The following is a 23,938-nucleotide window of genomic DNA, read 5'->3' as shown; positions in this document are numbered from 1 at the left end:
GCTTCAAAGTTTCAAATGGCTGAGAACGTTTCTTTTGGAAAGCTTGAATGCAGAAATGATTAGACACTAAGTGACTACTATGATACTCAAAATAAGAGATTTAAAGTAACTGCTAAGAGATTCAAAACAACAACAACAAATACCACCTGTGGAACTTCCTAACCACGAAGGCTACGTTCACACTGCAGGTCTTAATGCTCAATTCCGATTGTTTTGTCTGCTCGTTCACACTACAAATAAAATGCGACAGCAAACGCGCTCTAGTGTGAACGCTCAAAGCGGCCGCATGCGCAAAAGAAGACGTCACACACAACGCGCTCTGTTTAGACCCAGAGCAACAGTATTGTTTGACTGATGGTCTTAATATAAAGACTTCGGACTTCACGTTTCCCAATTTTTGCTTTAAGTTATTTTGTTATTTACATAATAATGTAAATAACCTAATAATGATCCTTATTGCTGTTTTAGAGGAGCGCTGCTTCAAAGGATAGTTGCAGATTTCTGTCATAATCTGCAGATTATACAGTACAAATAAAATGTTCACGTTTCTCCAACGTTGTCTTCCCAACAGTTTCACTGACATCTACACTGGATGACCAGGAAGCGTTCACGATGTCTTCTCCGGCTGATAATTGGCGTCTGTCTTGTGTCGGTGACGTAAAAGACGGATTTAATACGACATGACCATCAAACAGCAGTCGTTTTCTAAAACATCGGATATGTATCGGATTCAGTGCCACATACAAAAGTGACCCAGATCGGATTTGAAAATATCGGATTTGTGCCGTTCGAGCCCGTTCTCACTCCCGAGGAGTAACATGCCGACGTTTTGTCATGTCCCGCGGCGTTCCTGTGGAACGCGAAAGGAGACCTTCGGCGTTCTTATGGTACGCGGCGGGTTATGGCCGAAATCCAGTGCAATGACGCTCCCACGGTAATAGACGTTCCAGCCCTGTATTCCAGCCCTAAACCTAACCTTATCCCTAGCCCTAACCATAACCTTTTTCCTGACCTTAACCAAGACTTTAATTATGTTAAGTAGCGTGTTTCTAAGCGATTTGAAGAAAAAGAGCGAACATGTGTAGATTGAGTCCATACGGTTCTCATATTTCCTCATTTTTCCGAGGTCGTCATTTAGGAACGTGGTGGGTAGCCGAAAACGTAATATGTTGACGATTTGTCACCTAGCGTAAAATGTTACGCTTTGGGAGTGAGAACGTGTTGACCGTTCACACTGTCACACCATGATCGGATATGGGTCACATAGGGTCAAAAAAATCGGATTTGATGCGCTTTCGCCTGCAGTGTGAACGTAGCCAAAGAGACTCCAAGCAATCACAAAAAGAAACAAATGACCAGAAATGCACTCAGAATCTCTGCACAGAGACTTAAAGAACCACAACGACATTCAAACAACTCTGTTGTTTAAACTACTTTCGTCTACTCCCTTGTCATAACAGGTCACTGTAGTGGCTAACTCTGTGTCTTTGTTTTGGCAGAGTTTATATGCAGATGCCCTTCCTTATGTTACCCTACAGGGGGTAGAATCAAACAAGCAATCTTTCGCTTCGTCAAATGACCACAGATAGACTAAAAAATGACTCAAAGAATCAAAAAAGATTCTTAAATGATCGTAAAGAGCCTCAAAGAAAACTGAAATGAACCCAATCAAGAGATCCAATCATGTTATCTATCAAACCCTCCACTGTAATCCATGAAGTGCTGCAGTCTGTTCCTTTTCTTTTCACAGAGTTTCTGTGCCCTCTTTAGACTTCTGTTTCATGGAGACTCATGATGATGTGAAAGTGTGAGACAGTGACAGGAGGAAGGTGGAAGGAGTGCACAACTCACCAACATTAACAGGTATTAACCAGGGTTAGCGATGGCGGCGTGGCTTGGTCGGGTATCACTGGGGGATGCCTGGTACAACATGTACTCTCGCTTGCTGAGGACCAAACCTGTGGGCTCCATGGCCCACAGCTCAGACGACCTCACCGAGCTCGCAGAGGGGTCGGCGGTCGGGCTGGCTAAAGTCCTCACCACTGTGGACCTGGTCTCCCTCGGTGTGGGAAGCTGTGTTGGCACAGGGATGTATGTCGTTGCGGGGCTGGTTGCTAACGCGATGGCTGGGCCCGGGGTCATTCTGTCCTTCATAATTGCAGCGGTGGCGTCCATCCTGTCAGGTAAGCAAAAGTTTTTAAGCATTCTAACCAACCAAACAAAAGATTTAGAACAATCTGGCCACATGTGCGTCTTTTGCGTGAAGGTGTGTGCTACGCGGAGTTCGGTGTGCGGGTCCCCAAAACGACCGGTTCGGCGTACACCTACAGTTATGTGACTGTTGGAGAATTTGTGGCGTTCTTCATCGGCTGGAACCTGATCCTGGAGTACCTGATCGGCACAGCGGCAGGGGCTTCAGCTCTCAGCAACATGTTCGACTCGCTGGCCAATCACAGCATCAGTGACTTCATGATAAAACACCTGGGCACGGTCAGAGGCCTCGGTCAGTGCCTCCAAAACTGCTTTTGTGATTTGTTTACCATTTGCAGTTTATTTACTTATCTGTTAGAGAGGATAAACAGTTATGTCAAAGAAATACCAGATTTACCTCTAAGCTAATTTATGTTATGTTGAATAATAAAAATAATAGTTGATACCTGATGCTTAAACTCTTTGTCCTTCTGTCTCAGGTAAAGGCGAGGACACGTATCTTGACGTTCTGGCTTTGTTCATTGCCCTGCTGGTCACTGCTGTAATCGCTCTTGGAGTGCGTAACACTGTGGGCTTCAACAATGTCCTGAATGTGGTCAACCTGGTGGTCTGGGTCTTCATGATTATCGCCGGACTCTTCTTCATCTCTAGCAGCAACTGGGAGGGTGGCAAGTTCCTCCCATATGGCTGGTCGGGGGTGAGAAACTGTTTTGCTAAAGGGGCTCTATCAACTAATTTCCAGCTTCCAATCAAGAGGTTACTTTTTTTTTTTTGGAAGATGGGTGCCTTTCTCTGAATGTGCTTCTGTACCTGTCAAAATGGAGTTCTTTCTCCCCAGTGTCACCAATTGTCACAAGAAACTGTATGATTGCTGGGATTCCCTGTCAAATATTCTTTCCTATATAAAGCATCTTCAGATGACTGTGTTGTGAATTCATGCAAATTTAAATTGAATTTTATAAATAGATTGAAAAGTGAAAGTTAAAGAGTCAACTTTTGTGCAATTACAAAGGCTTAAATTCATCTTGCATGAGTTAGCTTAGCGTTAGCTTTACCCACTGAGCAAATATCTGTTGATCTGAGGTTTGGGGGATTTTTAAACTGCTCAGATCTAAAGTTTGGGTTTAGAGATCACCTAGTCATTGTTTCAGAAAAGCAAAAGCATCAAACCAAACAAACGAGCAGTTGTACATTTTGATCAGTTGTAAAGGGGACATGCACTGGGGTTGATTTCTGTTCCCAAAAAGCTAACCCACAGACGCAGTCAGAACCCTGAACCTTTTACTGACTAGAATTTTTTGTGAATGCACTGACTTCATTATTTGAAACAATTATCCATGTTTAACATGGGACTCTAGCATCAGAACAGCATAATCTTTATATTACAGAGACCAAACCAAAGCAGAATAGGTCCACTTTTTTAAGATGTAAACTGTGAGATGTTTTAGTAACCCGTTCTTTCTGTTCAGGTGATGCAAGGTGCAGCAACCTGTTTTTACGCCTTCATTGGCTTCGACATCATTGCAACGACAGGAGAGGAGGCCAAAAACCCCAACACCTCCATCCCTTACGCCATCACTGTCTCGCTGGTCACCTGCCTCACTGCCTATGTGTCGGTCTGTACAGAGTCCAGCATGTTTTTTTTTCAGCCAAATTAATTTCCCCATCAAATTATTTCTTCTGCCTTTTTAGACCTGATATGTTCAAGCCTGATGTCAGTTGTGATAAAACTACACAGTGTAATGCAGCACATATGTGTGATGGGGATGTAGCTCAGTGGTAGAGCGCGTGCTTCGCATGTATGAGGTCCTGGGTTCAATCCCCAGCATCTCCAGTTTTTACTTCTGTCTCTAGGCAATCAAGCTTCTGGACTTGACTACAGCAGACATGTGTCAAGGCTTTATGGCACCAAATGTGTGAGAAGTCCTGAATCTTTGGGTGCTTCATCATCAAAAAACTATTAGGATAACTAAGATACAAATAAATACTAAATCACAGAGGGCCCTTAAATTACTACAAACAGATGAAGTCTGCTTTCCCAACAAGGGGATGTAGCTCAGTGGTAGAGCGTGTGCTTCGCATGTATGAGGTCCTGGGTTCAATCCCCAGCATCTCCAGCTTTTATGCCATCAAGCTTTTGAGCTCTCACGTCTTGCACATGCATAGGGAAGTTTTTCATTTCCTTAAGGTCAGTCTATAATTTGCTTTTGTGAGGTGAGCTCTAATGATCACAAATACACTTAATATAGGTAGAAGAGATTAGGACAACAAAATAAGACTCAAGACACGGAGACGTAAGTGGCCACAAAGAGGCTCAAAATGACTACAGGATGCATATCAGAACTATAAGAGAGTCAAACATCAGTAAATAGACTCATGAAGTCCCAAATGTTTCGGTGGTTAGGAAATATAGGTAACTAAAAAGGTAAGGAAATCCAGAAAGTGGATTCTGTTCATCTGGACGTAGTTTTCAGCAGGAGAAACATTTCATCCAAGTGACTTCTTCAGTCTCTGCTGACTGCAGATTTCCCCAACTTATACACAGCATATCTGCATAACAACCAAAACTAGCACCACTGACTAACAATGGGGCCTGAGGTCAGTTTCATTAACATTAAAATGCAAATTATCATGACCATTGATGAATGGCCATGAGTACCATCCAGAGAGAGCTGGGGAATGGCTCAGTCACAGCATTGTAAGATGGTGAAAAAAGTGTCCTAAGAACCCCTCCTTGATTCAGACATTCAAAGATAAAATGATCAAAAATACACTTAATATAACTACAAGCGACTTATGACAACAAAGAGACTCAAAAAACAAAACAAAACACAGAGACACAAGTGGCCACAAAGAGACTCAGACATCAGATGCGCATTAGATTACCACCGAAAACCTACCAGACCAGAGCTTCTGATGGGCTATAAAATTGTTAGCAGCACATGCACAAGGGGATGTAGCTCAGTGGTAGAGCGCATGCTTTGCATGTATGAGGTCCTGGGTTCAATCCCCAGCATCTCCAGAGTTTTTCTTGATGTCCAGGCCATCAAGCTTCCAGACGGGACTGCAGCGTGCATTGATTTGGTTAATGAAAAGAATCAGCCTTTTGGGATTTTCCTCATCATCCCAGAAGGTTGATCATAGGTCGGTCTATACATCGCATGCATCAAGACGACCACAAAGATTCCAAATCACCACAAAACCTTCAAAATAACCACTGACATCCTCAAAAGAGTGACCTCCATCTTTTGGATGTAGAAATTATGTGTTGGGTGGCCTCAGTCGGTGACATGATTTGGTGAGGCAATTTTTCAGGGGTGAGGTTGTTCTTAGTGAAAAGTTGAGTGGAGAATCTGATTAAGGCTACGTCCACACTAATGCGTTTTTGTTTGAAAGCGCATCGTTTTCTCTCTCCGTTTTGGCTGAAAACGCTCTCGAAAACGCTCTCGAAAACGCATACATGTGAAAACGGTGCTTTTGCGTCACAGCGTGGACAGGAAAACTGAGACTTTTTGAAAAAAATGACACATTTTAATAATGTGATGCAGTCAAGTGACCAATTAAACAAAGATAGCAGAGGGCATTATACAGCAGTTGTTTTGTTTGACAGCCCTATCAAAGATTCATATCAGTCTGTACGTGCTCCACATAGCTTTTCTTCAAAGTCTTTCATTCTCACTCGCTTTTGCAACGTTGTACTTTTGTGTTACTCGCAGCAACAACTCCACCTCATTGTTAGTCCATTTAAAAAATCTCGGTGCTTTTCCTCGACATTCTGCTGCGACGTTTCAAAGAGCTGGAAAGTAAATACACGGCAGACAGAAATGAGGCAGGTCGAATCTTCTTGCGTTTCACGCATGCGCAGAAACGTGAGCGTTTTCATCCGTTTCAATGTGGACGCACAACTCTGTGAAAACGACTGAAAACGATAGTGTAGACGCGGAGCGTTTTCAGACGAAAACGCCGTTTTCAAATCTATCCAGGCTAGTGTGGACGGAGCCTAAGTCCTTGAAAAAGTGGTTTCACCCTAAACCTCTGATGATGACCCACGCCTTTTTCACACCTTGGCTCATGTAATAAGGCACATGATTACTAGTGGGTCAACGACCTCCTTAAGGGACAATCTCACTAGGGTTTAAATACCCAGGACTCTTCACCATTTTGTTTTAGAACTGAGAAAGCCTCTTGGATGAGAGGTGACGCATCTTTACAAAACTTCATGAAGTCCAGTGGTTTTATTTTCCCCCAAGCTCCTTATACTAAAATGATCTAGATGACCTATAGCCTACACTGATAGTGTCATCTAGCAACACTTAGGTTGTCGACAAATAGGGGATGTAGCTCAGTGGTAGAGCGTGTGCTTCGCATGTATGAGGTCCTGGGTTCAATCCCCAGCATCTCCAGATTTTATCTCAATCTCCAGGCCATCAAGCTTCATTGATCCGGTTAATGAACACAATCAGAGTTTGAGATTTACCAAAATCATAGTTCAGTCTTTTGTGGTCGTCTTGATGCATGCTCACTCATCCAGGGATTTACCTGGATCACCACTAAAAGATTCCAAATCACCACAAAACCTTCAAAATAACCACCGACATCCTCAAAAGAGTGACCTTTATCCTTTAGATGAAGAAATTATGTGTTTAGTGAACTCAGTCGGTGACATGATATGGTGAGGCGATTTTTCAGGGGTGAGGTTGTTCCTAGTGAAAAGTTCAATGGAGAACCTGATTAAGTCCTTGAAAAAGTGGTTTCACCCTAAACCTCTGATGACCCACGCCTTTTCCACACCTTGGCTCATGTGATAAGGCACATGATTAATAGTGGGTCAACGACCTCCTTAAGGGACAATCTCACTGGGGTTTAAATACCCAGGACTCTTCACCATTTTGTTTTAGAACTGAGAAAGCCTCTTGGATGAGAGGTGACGCATCTTTACAAAACTTCATGAAGTCCAGCAGCTTCATTTTCCCCCAAGCTCCTCATACTAAAATGATCTAGATGACCTATAGCCTACACTGATAGCGTCATCTAGCAACACTTAGGTTGTTGACAAACAGGGGATGTAGCTCAGTGGTAGAGTGCATGCTTTGCATGTATGCTGTCCTGGGTTCAATCCCCAGCATCTCCAAATTTTATGCCGCACACCTTTGGATGGATAGTGAAGTGTTTCATATCCCACACTGGTCAGTCTACACTGTGCTCTTGTGAGATGTTTCATAAAATGTGGTCACTGTTAGCAAATTGTGGTTGGGTGCTGAGAGAAAACTTCACAGATATCAACACTAAACAAATAGCCACGCAGTCAAAATGTCCATCACATAAAATGGCAACAAGATACATACATAGACAATTACAAACAGCCTCTAAATGTCACCAACACTCCAAAACAAACAGTATTGAGATTCTTTGAACCTTTTAGTGTAGGTTAATTTTTCCATCTGGGAAATGTCCTGTATTATGTTAGCCCATTAGAACTTATCCGGGGCATTAGGTTTGAGCCAAAGTGTTGTTATAGCCTTCCATGCTACAGTTAATACTATCTTTGTTAGGTAGACAACAAAGCGACTCAAAAACCAAAACACAGAGACACAAGTGGCCACAAAGAGACTCAAACATCAGTAAATAATTCACAAGATTCAAGGACCACAGATGCACATTAAATTACCACAAGACCTACCATGCCAGAGGCCATAAAAATGTCAGAAACTGGTTGCACCAACAAGGGGATGTAGCTCAGTGGTAGAGCGTGTGCTTCGCATGTATGAGGTCCTGGGTTCAATCCCCAGCATCTCCAGGTTTTATCTCAATCTCCAGGCCATCAAGTTTCTACAGCTTCTGCAGGAGACATTGATCCGGTTAATGAACACAATCAGAGTTTGGGATTTACCAAAATCATAGGTGAGTCTTTTGTGGTTGTCTTGATGCATGCTCACTCATCCAGGGATTTACCTGGATGACCACTAAAAGATTCCAAATCACCACAAAACCTTCAAAATAACCACTGACATCCTCAAAACAGTGACCTTTATCCTTTAGATGTAGAAACTATGTATTTGGTGAACTCAGTTGGTGACATGATATGGTGAGGCGATTTTTCAGGGGTGAGGTTGTTCTTAGTGAAAAGTTCAATGGAGAACCTGATTAAGTCCTTGAAAAAGTGGTTTCACCCTAAACCTCTGATGATGACCCACGCCTTTTCCACACCTTGTAATAAGGCACATGATTAATAGTGGGTCAACGACCTCCTTAAGGGACAATCTCACTAGGGTTTAAATACCCAGGACTCTTCACCATTTTGTTTTAGAACTGAGAAAGCCTCTTGGATGAGAGGTGACGCATCTTTACAAAACTTCATGAAGGCCAGTGGCTTTATTTTCCCCCAAGCTCCTTATACTAAAATGATCTAGATGACTGACCTATAGCCTACACTGATAGCATCATCTAGCAACACTTAGGATCTGCACATTTAAGGGGATGTAGCTCAGTGGTAGCGCGCAAGCCTTGCATGTATGATGTCCTGGGTTCAATCCCCACTGTCTTTTATACCATCAAGCTTCTGAACTTCAACGTATTGATGCATTCTCAATCATCCAGGTAAGTAAATCTCCAAAAGATGACTCTGTTCATCTGAACATAATGTTTTCAGTGGGTGAAAAGTTTTGTCACTCATCCAAGTGACCAGTCCACCGAAGGAACAATGGGCTGGGAGGTCATGGGTTTCAGTCATTATGCAAATTGTAAAAAAAGGTACTGCTGGTATTTAGAATAAGAGTGCAATGACAAGACTCAGAGATCTGACCCTGTGGTATGTGTATTTCCACGAGTTTGTATTTGTGAAATGATTCGATTGAAAATGTTCCAAAAGTCACAGACACTGTTGAGAGAGTTGGTACAGTGACTCTAGCAGCCACATCTCCTGATTTAAGACTTAACAATAATAGATATATGATAATAGAGTCTCTCACACCTCTGCATTTTGTTATTTAACAGGTGAGTGTGATCCTAACTCTCATGGTTCCCTATAACCTGATCGACGGCTCGGCTCCTCTCATGGAGATGTTTGCTGTGCATGGCTTCATGTGGGGGAAGTACACTGTGGCTGTGGGCTCTATCGCTGGACTCACCGTCTCTCTGCTTGGCTCCCTGTTTCCGATGCCCAGGGTCATCTATGCTATGGCACGGGACGGACTGCTGTTCAGGTGAGGAGGTGCATGAAAACACACAGTCGGCTTAAGGACTTTTAATAAGATGTGTTTTTGTGTTTTAAGGTTTCTGTCTCACGTGACTGCACTCACACACACTCCCACGGTGGCATGTGTGGTGTCGGGGAGCCTGGCGGCCGTGCTCGCTCTGCTGGTGAGCCTCAGGGACCTGATTGAGATGATGTCCATTGGCACCCTGCTGGCTTACACTCTGGTCAGTGTGTGCGTGCTGCTACTTCGCTATCAGCCTGACGAACAGACCGACACACATCAGTTTGAGTCTGAAGTTCAGGACATGGACGGCCTGAAGCACGAAGATGCCAAAGACGATCAGATCTTGACCGAGAATGACGGGTCATCTTCTTACCACACCGGCAGGACGGAGGGGGAGGGAGATGACTCTGATTTTCATACAGGCCACCCCTCACTGCTGAAAAGGCTTCTGGGAGGTCATTACTACACCCTGCGGCTGCGTTTGGGAATGCCTGATGCGTCAGTTCGACCAACCCCAGCCACCGGCCGCATAGTGACCAGATGCACTCTCTCCCTCTTCTTCATGTCCTTCCTCCTCTGGTCTACCATAATATTTGGGGTTGAGCAGGGCACAGGTGCTGGGGCAGTGATTTCTGGACTGATGGCGACAATGATGGCAGGGTCATTAGTGAAGCTTTTGATTATGATCATACAGCAACCAGAGAGCACCAGGACCCTGCCCTACATGGCACCATGTGTCCCCTTTGTCCCTGCAGCAGCCATATTGGTCAACAGTTACCTCATGCTTAAACTGTCTCCACTCACCTGGGCAAGGTTCACCATCTGGTGCCTCATAGGTGAGCTGAAACAATCCTGATAATAGAGTATTGTAGATTTGAAATGGAGCATTAATCAGTATTTCAATGACAATCAGTTTATTTAAATATCGAGTTATATATTAAAAGGAGAAAACACCAGTTCTGCAATTGGCTGCTCGGTCAGAAAGGTGATAAAGCAGTCATTTTGTTATCTGGTTGCTTGGTTGGCTGGTTAGTTGCATGACCTGTTGACTGATAGGTAAGTTGTTTGGTTGGCTGCTTGACTACTTGCTTGGTTTATCAGTTGCTTGGTTGGCTAGCTTTTTGATTCGCTGGTTGGGTGTTTTGGTTGCTCTGATGCTTGGTACAAACTTTTTTAAGATGCAATAAGCCCAACAAAGAAGAGAGAAAATGCTTTACATGTGAGGTGTGTATCCAGGATTTTGTAAGAGCTCCATTTTTGTGACAAATATTCGCTTCATAAAGGTTGACAATCCTACACAAACTGATCTCTGTACCTACTGACCCACCCTCTACCGCATATCCATCCTCAGGTCTGTTGATCTACGTTTGTTATGGAGTGTGGCACAGCACGCTGGAGCTGAATGCTCGGGAGCAGCAGGCACATGCCAGTTCCTACCAGCGCTATGACGACCACTTGGATGACACCTTCTCCCCCGGTGACGACCTTTACACCCAGGAGCAGGACGAGAGACCGTATCAGGGGTGGTCTGCACCCGAGGAGAGAGGATACCACCACCAGCAGGGAAATCAACACGAGATCCAATACGAGGACCAAGAGAGCAGAGAGCAGGAGCAGAGCCAGTATGAAGATAATGGGGACCAGTATGGATACCAGTCTGGAGCAGGAGGCCAGTATATGGAGACAGGCAGTAGGTCCAAGGGAAGGACCAATTATGGGTTTAATGATGAAGAGGAGAACTGAGTAATATGAAAGAGTGAATAAAACGTATGAGGCAATATTTGAATATTTGTGGAAGCTTTTATGAAAACTGGGATCAGATATCAGCAGAGGAAGGAGGGCTCTGAGAGAAGCCAAGAGCAGAAGCTTCAAAACAGCTTCTGCAACCTTTCGGACGAGAAGTGAAATGTGTTTGAGAACTTAAAAGAAGTCCAGCTGCCTTTGAAGATCTACCTGTATGAATGTACACAAACACCCACCTGCCTCTGACAGTGACCGATAATGAAACGAGTTGGACTTGTGTGAGAAGAAGTGTTGTTACAAAACAAACCTGCCTTAATCTTACTTTATTCTTTTTCTTTAGTGCTCAGCAGAGGTTCAAAAGAATCCAGACTGTGTAGACGCTGATCTGTTGTTTAAATCAAGACGAACTGAGCATGCTTGAGTGAGATGCTTATCTTTTTAAAGTTAATTTCCTGTTATTTTGAACAGGCACAAGCACCGATACCATATAAAGCATTTTTTGGATTTTTATTAGCACTATTCATGCGCTGCATGTCTTCAGGCTAACTTTTTAGACACCAAAAGGCTTATGACCTTAAGATCAGGACCTTTTCATAGTGAAACATCCCAACCATACCCAAACATGTTAACGACTAACCTCGTGTGATGGATGGATCATCTTAGATGTTCTCTTAACTGAAGTTTGGTCTTTTTTAAGCATCTTCTTCTTGCTGTATGAAGGCATTTTCTCTGCCAATCAGGCCAACGTGAACTTTTACTGAGAACAGTTTAACCCTTATTGTCCATCTTCCCAGTGCTGATGTGTTTATATTAACCTAACCATAGCTTTGTAGATAGCCACCAGGTAGTACATCATCATATCTCAATTAGTCCAAAAGAATTTGGACTAATTACCATACAGCATTTGCTTTGAACCATGCTCATATTAAATGTTTATACTTTTTGTGCCTAAAGGTCACTCAGGCCACTTGCACGTGGTTCTTTGCAGACTCAGTATCACTGCTTCCTTTTGCACATTCAGGTCTTCGTTGTCTTCTTTTCTGCTTCCCATAGCCGTTCACAGAAGTCTGTTCAGAGACAGTGAACAGCACACACCGGTTTAGCTTTTCCTCTGGTTTTGTTTGAGTTCTTCGTTTACACTCTTTAATTGTTTTGGGGTGAATGGTGTTATTCAGTGTCTGTTGTGGAAAGTGCAGAAATAAAGAGAATTTGAAGCAGCAGTTTGTCTAATCGGGGTTTTATTGCAGCTTCTCTCACAGATAGAAGACGCTGAAGTGTTATCATTCTTAATTTAAAGGTGCTATGTGAGCTGTCAATGGCAACTGTAATTATTGTGTTCCTAGCATCAGCCAAAGGCTAGGATAATCCAATCCAAATATCAATAGTGTTAAGTGGTCATTGAAATGTGTTCAGAATTTGCAAAATAACAGTGAGTCATACAAACCTCTCTGCCCCACATAAACTGCCTTTATAGGTGAAAAGTATCAGTATTGTTTTCAGCAGTACTGGCTCTGTATTTACTTGGTATCGGATCAATACCAAACTTTACAGTATCACACAGCACTAGTGACGAGACAAAGCCTGTCGTGCTCTGATGTACGTTCTGAATCTTACAAGAGAGCCAAGCGTAGTTTGCGGTTAATCTGTGCTAGCTTTGCCTCATTTTAGCCAGAAGAGGCTAAATCTGATGATCTGATACCTACTGTAGAAGAAGACAAATGAAAAATCGTATATGAAATGGATTCATATCAAATGGAAAACATACAGAAATAATATTCTGTCATGGTCCGGGTGAGTGCTGGATTTTCCTGCCTGCCTGTGTGAGTCATCACACCCCTCGTTTGTGGCACCTGTGTGTAATTTGCTGGGAGGCTCCTAAGACCAGCGTTCTCAAACATTCCTCGCCGGAACGTCAGCTAACCCACCTTCACAGTGGATTGGATCTTGCTGCCTGTAACCACTCAACTCCCCGTCGCTGGCCTGCTACTATTCACCTGCCTGCCTCCCTGCCCTACACTTCACAGTGAGTGTACACGAACTGGTTCAGCCTCACTCGGACCACTAATCCCCTCCTAGCCTCGCCGTCAACCCAGACAATGACTCAGAGAAACCCTGCGACCCTGTACCTTGTATTCCTGCTCCGGAAAATCCCAAATAATGTGCCCAGCCCGATAAAGAGACTATTTCCTTTTGGGCCAAAATTTGGTTAAACAATGATTTTGGAGATGGTCTAGCCAAGACTTGTTTACTTTCTCAGCATTCCTGGTAAAAGCTTATCTGCTAGCCCTTGCTAATCACAGTGTGTTTGTAGCTACAGATTCTTAGTACCATAATCAGAAACTTTATGTTAGTAGGTAGCCAATGTCAGAGGTTTATGTTTTCCCTCTCGCCCTTAGTTCACGATTAACATTTTTGTTTCTTTTACCTCCTCCATGGTCTGCCGTTTTTGAGTGCCAGATAAATTGTTCGTTTGCACTCTACCTCCGAGCCTCCGTGTGGTGTCTGCATTTGAGTCCACTTACCTGTCTGGCCGCCCGGTCGTGACAATATTCAGTAAAACATAAATTTAAGAAAGCATGACTCTTAATTTAAATGTGTGGGTGTTTTCAGAGAACCCAAGGTCGATTTTAAAGCCTTTTTTCTAAACACAGACAAGAATTTAACCATGTGGGTATGCAGATGATTTATTTTGATTATGCTGTTAACATAAAAGTAAAAAGAAATGATAAAAAAAAGTGACAGCCGACTGTGGGGGATTAAATATGAGCTCAATTTAAAAGTATCACAAACACTAAAGCGACCATGAAAACAACAGTTTGATATTTATAATGTGAAAACAAAGAGCTGCTGACAGTGATTAACTTGTCGCGCGCACAGATGGTCACAGCCGGTCAAACGGGGGGGGCTTTCCTTCCTGACTGGGTAGCTGAAGATGTGAAATATGTATTTATACGTATACAGGAAATGAAATTACAAACAGCTGCAAGCTTTCTGCTACGCTTCACTGGACGTCCGAACCATGTTCGTGTGGTTAATTCTACTAACAGACCAATCACAGGCATGACCTCGGGGGCTGGTCATGTGATTGGTTTAGAAACACAGTATATTTGAGTTTGTTTCGTTTTTTCCTGTAATGCCAGAGTTTGAAGTGGATTTGTGTATTCCTGTTTGGACTTCCTGATTGTTCTTTCTTCCATTGTGTTACTTTGTATCAGTGAGAGCTTTCTTGTCTCAGTTTATTTGTTTCCTTTTTTACTTTGTGCCTTGGTTTGAGTTTTACTTTCCCACCTTTTGAATATGTCTTGATTGCTTTAACCTGTGTCAGTCTCCAGTTAGTCCTTGGTGTGGGTCTGCCCTTCCCCTCAGTGTTTGTCTTACATTGTTGTGTTTTGATGCTTGCATGCTACTTGTTACTACCTGTTCTTGTTTTTTCATTCAGTATAATAAAACGTTGTCTTTTTTTTGTTTGTTGCTATTCTGAGTTTTGATCCTTTAGTCTCTCTAAAGACGTCACTAAGACTTTTATCTCTAAAAGAATAACAAAATGCTAAAGTTGAGGCTTCAATACGTGGAGTCCAGGAGGACTCGAGTAAGTTTGATGCAATTACTGATTTTGAAACAGATATTTTTTGGAACATACACAGATTCTCCAGACTTCCCTAGTTTGAGGCCAAAAGATCTTCTGAGTGTGAGCTTATTATTAATCCCTCCATCCTGCCAACACTCATTTTCATTGTGGATTTTAGTCTTGAAACAGTAAACAGACAGATGGCATGTCTCATCGATGGCGAATATGGCTTTAAACTCAAAGAGAAACTTGGTTAAAAATAGAGCGCCTGCTTCCTTCACACCCGGGCGCTCTTGGCGTGGTTGGCGGGGGGGTCGAGGAGCGTGGCCGTCCCCCTGTTCCCAGAGTAGTAGAAGCTGTCGTCCCTACTCGGGGTCCTGGGGTCGATGCCCTGGCAGCACAAGATGATGATGCCGCCTAGGAGGCAGAGGGCGGAGCCGACCCAGCCGGAGTACAGAGAGAAGCCGAATGACATCAGATCTTCCTCTTTATTAGCGCCGATGGGGAACCAGACGGTAGATATGATGCTGCACACAGCTGCGTTTCAGACATATTTAAACACAAAAGGTGAAAAACAGGGAAAAGAAGAGGTTATATTTTTGTGCTCGGTGCCTCCATCTGTCTGGTTGTCAACCCCGAGTTTGTGGACAGGAACTACCTGTCTTATCTCACAGGAAGCAAAACAGCCTGACAGATCCTGACCCATCATCCTCCTTCCTGCAACAGCTGGGAATGACTCGGGAAGACCAGAGTACAGTACATCCAACAACGGTTCTAGGAAATGGTAAATGGACTGATTCTTATAGAGCGCTTTTCTACTCTCCCAGAGTACTTAAAGACTCTAAACTGAATGCTGTCTAACCAAATTCATACCCCGACAGATGCATCGGAGAGCTACTTAGGGTTAGTATCTTGCCATGCAGACTGGAGGAGGATTGAACCTCCAACCTTCTGATCAGTAGGTGACTAGCGTTACGTCCTGAGCTACAGCCGCACAAAGTTCACTACAGTAAGAGAAAGTCTCTTAAAACAAGAAACTGCCCTCAGAAATCAAATCTGTCCTCTGAAACTGTCCCAAAAGTTATTTGAACACACAAATACATCCCTCTAAAATGAAAACTAAAACTAAAAAATATGTAACACATGTCAAAAACACAAACTGTACTGTGTAGGGAAGACCGGGGATAGTTGTAACATTTTTGACATTTCTGTCTGTAAATTGGAGCTCTTTTAAGGTAGTGGATTCAAAATGTAATGCAAAGTATTTACATGTCTCTGCTATTAAATAGTGCAGCTATTTTCTCTGCAGCACAATTACCCATTGCATGGTATGGCCTCAAACACGAAGAGTGAAATGTTACAATTAACCCATAGTCTGGGTTAGTTGTAACATATCCTGGGGTGAAATGTAACACAATGAAATAAGGGTACTAACAAAACATTAACATGTAATCTTTGTTTATTCAACACATGAATGCACTTAGAGCCATTTATGTAGCTGTGTGTGTGTGTGTGTGTGTGTGTGTGTGACAGAATGCAGAAATCTAGCTTTTGAACATATTCCAACCCCCCAAAAAAGACCAATTATGGAATTTTCTGCAACTGAATATTTCATTAATTTTGGTTGGTCTTCCTTGAGTTTGGCCTCATTGGCTCAGTGGGCATTATAACCTACAACTCTTGCACCAATTTTGAACATAACAATGAAGCTGAAAAAATGTAGTTGTTCACCAGCATCACAATTCCATTACTTTTTATCATGGCTTACCTTGGTGTGGTTTGCAAAGTGCTTCAGAAAGATGAGGAAATCTGTTTCTTGCACCCATCCTGATTTATTTCCATTACCAATACTTCCTACTGGTCCATCTCTGACACAGTGGTCTGCATAATGTATGTGTGGGAACACAAACAGTGGAGGAATTGTGTTGCCAATGCCATTAACCGCATATACAAAAGCGACCAGTGAACCTCTCTCTGCTGATGTCGTTGCCCCAACTTGTTTAATATAAGTTAAAGTAATAGTGTGGTAAGTTGTAACATCTGCATTATTGTTACAACTGACCCAGACTCCTATAGCCATGAACTAGCTAACATTACAGCCAACGGCTAAAACATTAGCACTAAAGACCTACACAGAATATATCCCCATAGACATACAAATAACATAATTTAAGTTTGATGAGTTTAACTGCAAAGCAGATAATGCTATTAGAAATTGAAATAAAGTAGAAAAACTTACTTTTTGGCATTTTTTCGTGTTAAATTGTCTGTGTTTGACAAAATGTGCTGATTTTTCACATGTGATAGCAGAACTGAATTGGGCATGCACAGGATGAGTCACATCATTTGAAACTTAGCCCTGATTGGAGAAATTGGAAGTGTTACAACTGACCCACGTTACAACTATCCCCGCTCTCCCCTACTCACAGTGTGCTGACCTCTACACTCTTATCTGAAATCAAAAACATAACAAATCAAATCTGCAGTCTGTCAAATCAAACTCATTCCTCAGATTTATCAACGGCACTGCTATTAAGGCAACATTTCATTAATAAGAGCTGGTTGAAAAGCACCTTCATTGGGTCCTTTACTACCTCCTTATACTGGATTTTGGTTCTCATCTATCCAGCTTTTATAAAACAAAATAGTCAGAACACTTGAAACAAAGTAAGATTTGCATTTTTCAGTCATCAGCCACTCCTTTAAGTAACCTCAGTGCAAGCAGACTCTCTGACAGTCTTTTCCCTGAATCTCCTCCACACGTTCCTTCATGATGTCAAGGAAAAGTGACGAGGAAAAGATGTTTTGGACTAGTAAACTGCAAACACTGAAAGTCAGTGTAAGTGAAATTTCTCTTTATTTCACTGACAAAAGCTAAAACATTAAACTCAACTAGTGTTTTTGGTAAGTAGTAGTAAAGTAGTAGTTATAATCAAACTGATATAAACACAGCTGTGTGCGTTTGTGTGCGTGTGCGGCCTCCTCACCCATGAAGATGAAGAGGACGCCTCCCACTCGGGCGCGGCGCTTCTTCACAGCTGAGGTGTCGTTCTGCAGCCGCACGCAGGCCATGGACATGAGGATCAGGAGCATGGCGGGGAGACCCAGCAAACACGCGCAGATCATCAGAGCACGAGCTGTCTGCACGTAGGCTGAGAGGGAGGGAGAGAGAGAGCATCTGTTTGCTTTAAAGTACTCAGCACAGCTCACCTCTGGCACTCAACGAGGCGCTGCTCACAGTTAGGAATGTGCACACGTGAGCATGCACCGAAGACAAGAAAAAGATGCAAGAAAACCTCTTTAGCCAGATTACTTTACTCAGAAAGTAATGTCTAATCTTGCTCTGAGTTACAGTCAAACACAGTCTGACGTCACTCGTCACGTCTTCACTGAACACACAGAGAATAAATCCAAAGTAATAACACACTGGTGTTAATGACTTCTCCAAAAGCTCATGAGAAACAAACCTCACTAGGTTTTAAACACCTGGGACTCTCAGGCTTCTGGTTTAGAACTGAAGAGGCGACTTAAAGCACGTAAAGAAGCCCAGTCATTTTTCTGTCAAGCTGTTAAGATTTACAGAAATCTCAACAACTGTGCAAAAGACCAGGAGAAAGCTCAACCTTTGGCAGGCGTCTCTGTGTTAGCTGGGTCTGTTAACTGGAACCACCTGTCAGAGATGCCTGGTATCAACTTTCTTTGTTAATCCAGGCTAAACGATGACTCGCCCAAAGTGCACATCTAGATAAAAATCAGTCAGCAGGGACAACGAGGAGAAACCACCAGCTGCTAAACCATTCCCAGTTTGGGTTTGTTGTCTCTCCACCTGCTGCACTTTACTTTTGCACTAAGTGGGTGAGATTCCCAGTGCTTTATGCTTCCTAACAACATAGATTAAAATCCCCGAAGTTTAACTGACTTTGTGATATATTCTGTTTTTGAGTAGTGAATAAAAGGCTGATAAATTCTAGGGATGCACCGATACCGATACTGGTATCGGGTATCGGGGCCGATACTGTAAAATGTGTGTGTACTCATACTCGTAAAAGTTAACCGATACCATGAACCGATACTAACTTATTTCATTAATCAGAGGGTGGATTGTCATTTTTGTTGTAGTTTTTAGATTGACCACTAGGGGGACATCTCGCGCTAAACAGGCACAGGGTTAGACGAGTCAGACTGGCGGCTCCAGATAAAAAAGAGAAACTGGAGGCTGCTGTAGCTAGGCTAAACAAAATGTCAGCAGTGTGGAACAGCCAACTTTAACTCAGGTTTTGGAAAAGCGATGAAAAATGTCAAGAGAAAATCCACGAGCAGTTAAAATAACAGAGGCTCTGACTCATTTTATCGCTCTGGATGACCAGCCAATGCGGTCGAGTAAAACATAGGATAGCACCGTCTTCTCAGCATACTCGAGCCGCGATATGAAATTCCCAACCGCCCACACATCAGGGAGATAATGGTGCTAAAACTTTCTGAAGAGGTAAAGACAAGCAGTGTGTGCGCGATGTCAGTCCTTGGTTTAACAGCACAGTGGACTGATGACAGTGGGAGTTTATTCGTCAATGCCGAATACTTTCGTTATTTTGTTTGTTTGTTTACAATATGGACACTCTGCAATAATTTAAAAGTTTATTTTATTCTCAAACCTAATTTGTATTTATTTTATTACAAACAGAAGTGTTTATTTATTATTCTGAAAGCTCGAGACAGTGCCAATAGTTCAGTGATATTTTGTTAAATTACAATGTGGAGACTCTGCAATAATTTAACAGAAGTGCTTATTTTTCACTTGAAATTTTTTTGTGGTCATTTTTATTACGATTTTATTTTTTATCGGCAGAGAATAAAATAAAACCTGTCTTCCAATTCATTGTATTTGTGTGTGTGTGTGTGTGTGGTAGAAGTATCGGTTTTTGTACTCTGTATCAGCAAGTACTCAGATCCAAGTATCGGTATCGTATCGGTTTGAAAAAATTGGTATCGTTGCATCCCTAATAAATTCCTTCAATTATGTTCTGCACTGTTTGGTAAACGTGCAGAAGCACTCCGGTTGTTTTTGTAATCAGCACAGGTTTGTTTGGAAGTGCTGAGTACGAGAATAGAGCTATACCCCTATAAACAGAGAAAACATTATTGAAATATGATGAAAAAAGTTTTATACCATAAAGCTGTTTAATTTAGAGTTTAAATAACCAGTTATATTTGTTTCTTTAAATAAAGCTTATAAGTTACCATAGTTTCCACAAAGTGTTTGTTCTACACTTCCCATCCTTCCTTTCACAATAAAAGTTATTGAGTACGAGCATAAATCGTGTGATTGCTGTATATTAAAGTGGTCTATAGAGGTGTGTCAAAGCAGTTTATGATCGATTATAGCTTCAAAATAAATATATATATATAAAAAATTAAATTCATATTAAAATGATATTTGACTGATGTTCTTATAAAATGTACGATTTATTTATCTCTGGTCCAAAAAAACGTGTTTTGCTTTAAAACATCTTCACAATTTAAAAGGAAATTCTGTCTTTCCTCATTAAATAAACTCTGCTATAAAATAAAGTAAGTACCTAAATGTTTCACAAACGCTGTGAAAAACTGTATTTGTTCAATTATTTTTATTTGTTCAAGTATTCTTTATTTGTATTCTGATGTTCGATAAACATATTGAATAAACTGTAAAAAGAAAAAAAAGAAAAAATCTTGTTACGAATATATTTTGTTGGTAAACAACAATTCTGGTTATTATGTCGACAACGTAATATTTTAATGTTAATAACGTGAAATAACCATTAATATTTAACTGTAATAAATTAAACTTAAATATAAAGCGTACAGAGAGTCTAAAGCTGTTTTGTTGACACTCTGCTCACTCGCTCTTATCGCAGCAAACGTGAGCTAAACACACTTGAAAGATCTCGCCACGCACATCATGTATTAGAGCGTTTATCTCACCGGGCAGTGTGAGGATCTGGGTGAGGCCCACGCAGTGGTAAAGGGACGGGGAGATGACGCACTCTGCCCACAGGCCTCGGGAGCTCAGCTCGTCCATGCGGACGCAGGTGGCCTTGGCGTAGTCGCAGGTCCGGACCCAGTCGTTGGTGGCCGTGGCCACGATCACCCCCACCCAGCCCACTCCGCTGGCCGCGGTGCCAAGGAGTTGCCTGCGCATCTGTGACATGGTGAGCCTCCGTGCGTTTTTAAGCTCCCCAAAAAAATAAAGATAAAAATACAGAAATTCAGCCTGTTTTTAAATTCAGAAACGTGGCAGCTTCTTGAGAGCTTTCCTCTTTTTTAACGTCTGCTGGAGTTTAAAAAGCCAGACTTGGTTTTAGCGAAAGTTTAAAAATTAAAAGTTTTATAGGCCAAAGACTCAAAAAGAGTTTAAAAGCGAATAAATGACTGTGTTATTGTCTAATAAGCAACAAAACAGCGGAAAACAAACTGATATATATTCAGAAATAACTGCAGATAGTTTTTCTCTGATTTAAACAACGTTTAAAAAGCTTAAAAGTCTAAATTTAAAAGCAGTCCTGTTCCGTCAGTGCGCCTGAAGCTGATCCACGAGAAAAATGCCCAGAATAAGATTTATCACAGGGTGTGGTGAAAATCGTACTCCTCTCCAAAGCCAATGGGAGCACATGTGAGATCCTAACCTAAACCAGATACGGGGAGAAAGGCAGGCTCAGACAGAAAAACAAGCATCACCTAAAGCCTCCCCGATGAGCTCTGAGACCTGAAATCAAAGTTTAGCTCATAACGTCCAGATTTGTCCTCATGTGTCACCTGCACCTCTGTTGCCCTCTGCTGGTGGTCCCGCCATCCCATCAGCAGCACCAAAATGTGCTCAGGTCCACTTAGTTTGGGACATCCTACCAGAAATGTTCAGTGAATAAGACGTCTTAAAGCATATGGAAGTTCTCAGGTGCTTTATTAAAAACATAAAAAATATTAATATTAATATTTTAAAATACAATTAAATCTAAACAAAAAAGTCATTATTCACACCAGTTGATTAAAAATAAGGATTCACAACTAAATATTATAAAAAAAACTCTTGTTTATTATCATTTTAAACCAATGATTTGATGAAGGTGATTTTCAGCCTGGGTTTGCTTTTCCTGTATGACAGGACCGTTTCCCAGTAAAGAATGAAATATATAATATAAAAATCCAATAAAATATAAAAGTTTTCCAAACCTCAAAATCATTTAAAACCTTAACATCTGATTGAAAACGATTCTTCAGTAATTCAGTAATGTTGAGGTCTGGACTCTGGGGAAGCCAATCCATGAATGATGCTGTTCCACTGTGTGTTTTTCTGTCCAATATAATACGCCACTTGATTGATCTCTATTACTATTGGTTATTTATTTTATTTTACTTTAAGTTATTACAAATTGGACAGAAAATTAAACAGAAAGAAAGAAAGAAAAGACTCTGAGAGAATCTGTTGAATCAGCTGTTAAAAGAAGAAAAAAGAAAACAAACAACAATAGAACAACAGAATACAGAGATCAAAGCAACGACCTAGATACGTGTAAGTAACAGTTCGCTGACGATAGCGCCATTTTTGCCGAAGACGACACCGAGGCAACTCACATCCTCTATAACATTGCCCGGCACTCCAAACTGTACGGCCTCAAGGTTAACGCCGAGAAGACCAAAGTCCTGACCACCGACGGCTCACCAACGATCGTCCACCTCGACGGTGTGCAGATCAAACAAGTCCAACAATTTCAATATCTGGGGTCCGTCGTCGAGGAGAAGAAAGTGGCATCATCAGTGGAGATACGCTCCAGAATTGGGCAGGCGGCGGCAGCATTCGCTTCCCTGCGCTGGTGCGTCTGGAAGAAGAACAACATCTCATTGGCGACAAAGATCCGCCTTTACCGAACCCTGATCCTGCCCATTCTACTTTACGGCGCAGAGATGTGGACAATGCTCAAACACGACCTGAGCAAGCTCGAAGTTTTCCAAATGCGTTGCCTTAGATGCATTCTCGGCGTTTCCCTTCGCGACCGTCATTCGAATGACACCATCCTCACCAGCTGCGGCAGCCAACCGATGATCGGCGACCTAATCCAGCGCTGCCGACTCCGTTGGTTTGGCCACATTTGTCCAATGGACCCGAGCCGCTACCCCCATGGCCTACTCTGGTTGACCCGCCCCACCGATTGGAGGGTGCATCGAAATGCACCAAAGAAGACATGGATGAAACAAATCCAGGGTGATTTGAAGGCCCTTCGACTTGACCTCGAGCAGGAAGAACCATCGCCTTAGATCGAAAAGCGTGGAAGATAATCGTTGGTCAAGCAAGAGAACCTGCGGCACCTACAGCGTACTGGTTGCGCGGCAGACCACCGCCGCTGGTCGCCCGCTAAGGACAAGAAGAAGAAGTAACAGTAACTACTAAATACTGAATGCTATTGAGCAGCACACAAGACCGACAGCGCACGATATGCTTCAAGGTAGAAGCAAAGGAAGATATAGTTTGTCTGTGAGCATCTGTGTGCGTGAACGCGCCTGAGTTCAAAGGTTTATCCATGTAACGACCTGCTGGAGGCTGTGGGGAGCCATAGCCCCGCCCCCCAGAGCATGAAGATGCTAAAAATGCCTCTTGATAGTCGTCTCGTCTCTCAGGCTTTCAGATGTTGTTCATCTGCTGAGGATAGTTTTTAGGACTGCTCTAATCCTCTAAGTCTCTACTTTTAAGATTAGGCTTCAAACTTTCCTTTTTGCTAAAGCATATAGTTAGGGCTGGACCAGGTGACCCTGAATCCTCCCTTAGTTATGCTGCAATAGACGTAGGCTGCCGGGGGATTCCCATGATGCATTGAGTTTTTCCTTTCCAGTCACCTTTCTCACTCACTATGTGTTAACAGACCTCTCTGTATTGAATCATATCTGTTATTAACCTCTGTCTCTCTTCCACAGCATGTCTTTTATCCTGTCTTCCTTCTCTCACCCCAACCAATCACAGCAGATGGCCGCCCCTCCCTGAGCCTGGTTCTGCCGGAAGTTTCTTCCTGTTAAAAGGGAGTTTTTCCTTCCCACTGTCGCCAAAGTGCTGCTCATAGGGGGTCATATGATTGTTGGGTTTTTCTCTGTATCTATGAAGCGCCTTGAGGCGACTTTTGTTGTGATTTGGCGCTATATAAATAAAATTGAATTGAATTGAAGTCCAAGTTAACCCCAGAGCCCCGTTTCT

At 42.4% G+C, this 23,938-nt stretch overlaps 2 protein-coding genes and 6 non-coding genes across 8 annotated transcripts; 7 read left to right on the top strand and 1 right to left on the bottom strand.

The window, feature by feature from the left end:
- Positions 1–1,231: 1,231 nt before the first annotated feature.
- LOC146511852 (putative cationic amino acid transporter) lies at positions 1,232–11,281 on the top strand. Its single transcript, XM_085171615.1, has 7 exons — positions 1,232–2,183; positions 2,267–2,503; positions 2,691–2,908; positions 3,681–3,827; positions 9,205–9,413; positions 9,483–10,246; positions 10,762–11,281. Exons 1-7 carry the CDS (start codon positions 1,883–1,885, stop codon positions 11,151–11,153), a joined length of 2,268 nt encoding a protein of 755 aa, XP_085027741.1. The 5' UTR covers positions 1,232–1,882; the 3' UTR covers positions 11,154–11,281.
- trnaa-cgc (transfer RNA alanine (anticodon CGC)) lies at positions 3,974–4,045 on the top strand. Its single transcript has one exon. It is a non-coding gene; the product is annotated as a tRNA-Ala (tRNA).
- trnaa-cgc (transfer RNA alanine (anticodon CGC)) lies at positions 4,257–4,328 on the top strand. Its single transcript has one exon. It is a non-coding gene; the product is annotated as a tRNA-Ala (tRNA).
- trnaa-ugc (transfer RNA alanine (anticodon UGC)) lies at positions 5,162–5,233 on the top strand. The gene has a single exon. It is a non-coding gene; the product is annotated as a tRNA-Ala (tRNA).
- On the top strand, positions 6,543–6,614 carry trnaa-cgc (transfer RNA alanine (anticodon CGC)). The gene has a single exon. It is a non-coding gene; the product is annotated as a tRNA-Ala (tRNA).
- On the top strand, positions 7,271–7,342 carry trnaa-ugc (transfer RNA alanine (anticodon UGC)). The gene has a single exon. It is a non-coding gene; the product is annotated as a tRNA-Ala (tRNA).
- On the top strand, positions 7,937–8,008 carry trnaa-cgc (transfer RNA alanine (anticodon CGC)). The gene has a single exon. It is a non-coding gene; the product is annotated as a tRNA-Ala (tRNA).
- A 1,245-nt stretch (positions 11,282–12,526) lies between the features above and the next one.
- On the bottom strand, positions 12,527–21,944 carry cldn11b (claudin 11b). The gene is made up of 3 exons (XM_085171614.1): positions 20,683–21,944; positions 17,709–17,873; positions 12,527–15,258 (listed from the first exon to the last, which is right to left on the bottom strand). The coding sequence occupies exons 1-3, from the start codon at positions 20,906–20,908 to the stop codon at positions 14,999–15,001; spliced, it is 651 nt and encodes a 216-aa protein (XP_085027740.1). The 5' UTR covers positions 20,909–21,944; the 3' UTR covers positions 12,527–14,998.
- Between the last annotated feature and the right edge of the window lie 1,994 nt (positions 21,945–23,938).

Source organism: Neolamprologus multifasciatus, chromosome 9 (genome assembly GCF_963576455.1).
Source record: "Neolamprologus multifasciatus chromosome 9, fNeoMul1.2, whole genome shotgun sequence".
Classification (NCBI taxonomy): Eukaryota; Metazoa; Chordata; class Actinopteri; order Cichliformes; family Cichlidae; genus Neolamprologus; species Neolamprologus multifasciatus.
The sequence above is the reverse complement of the archived record's forward strand: the minus strand, read 5'-3'. Positions and strand labels throughout refer to the sequence as shown.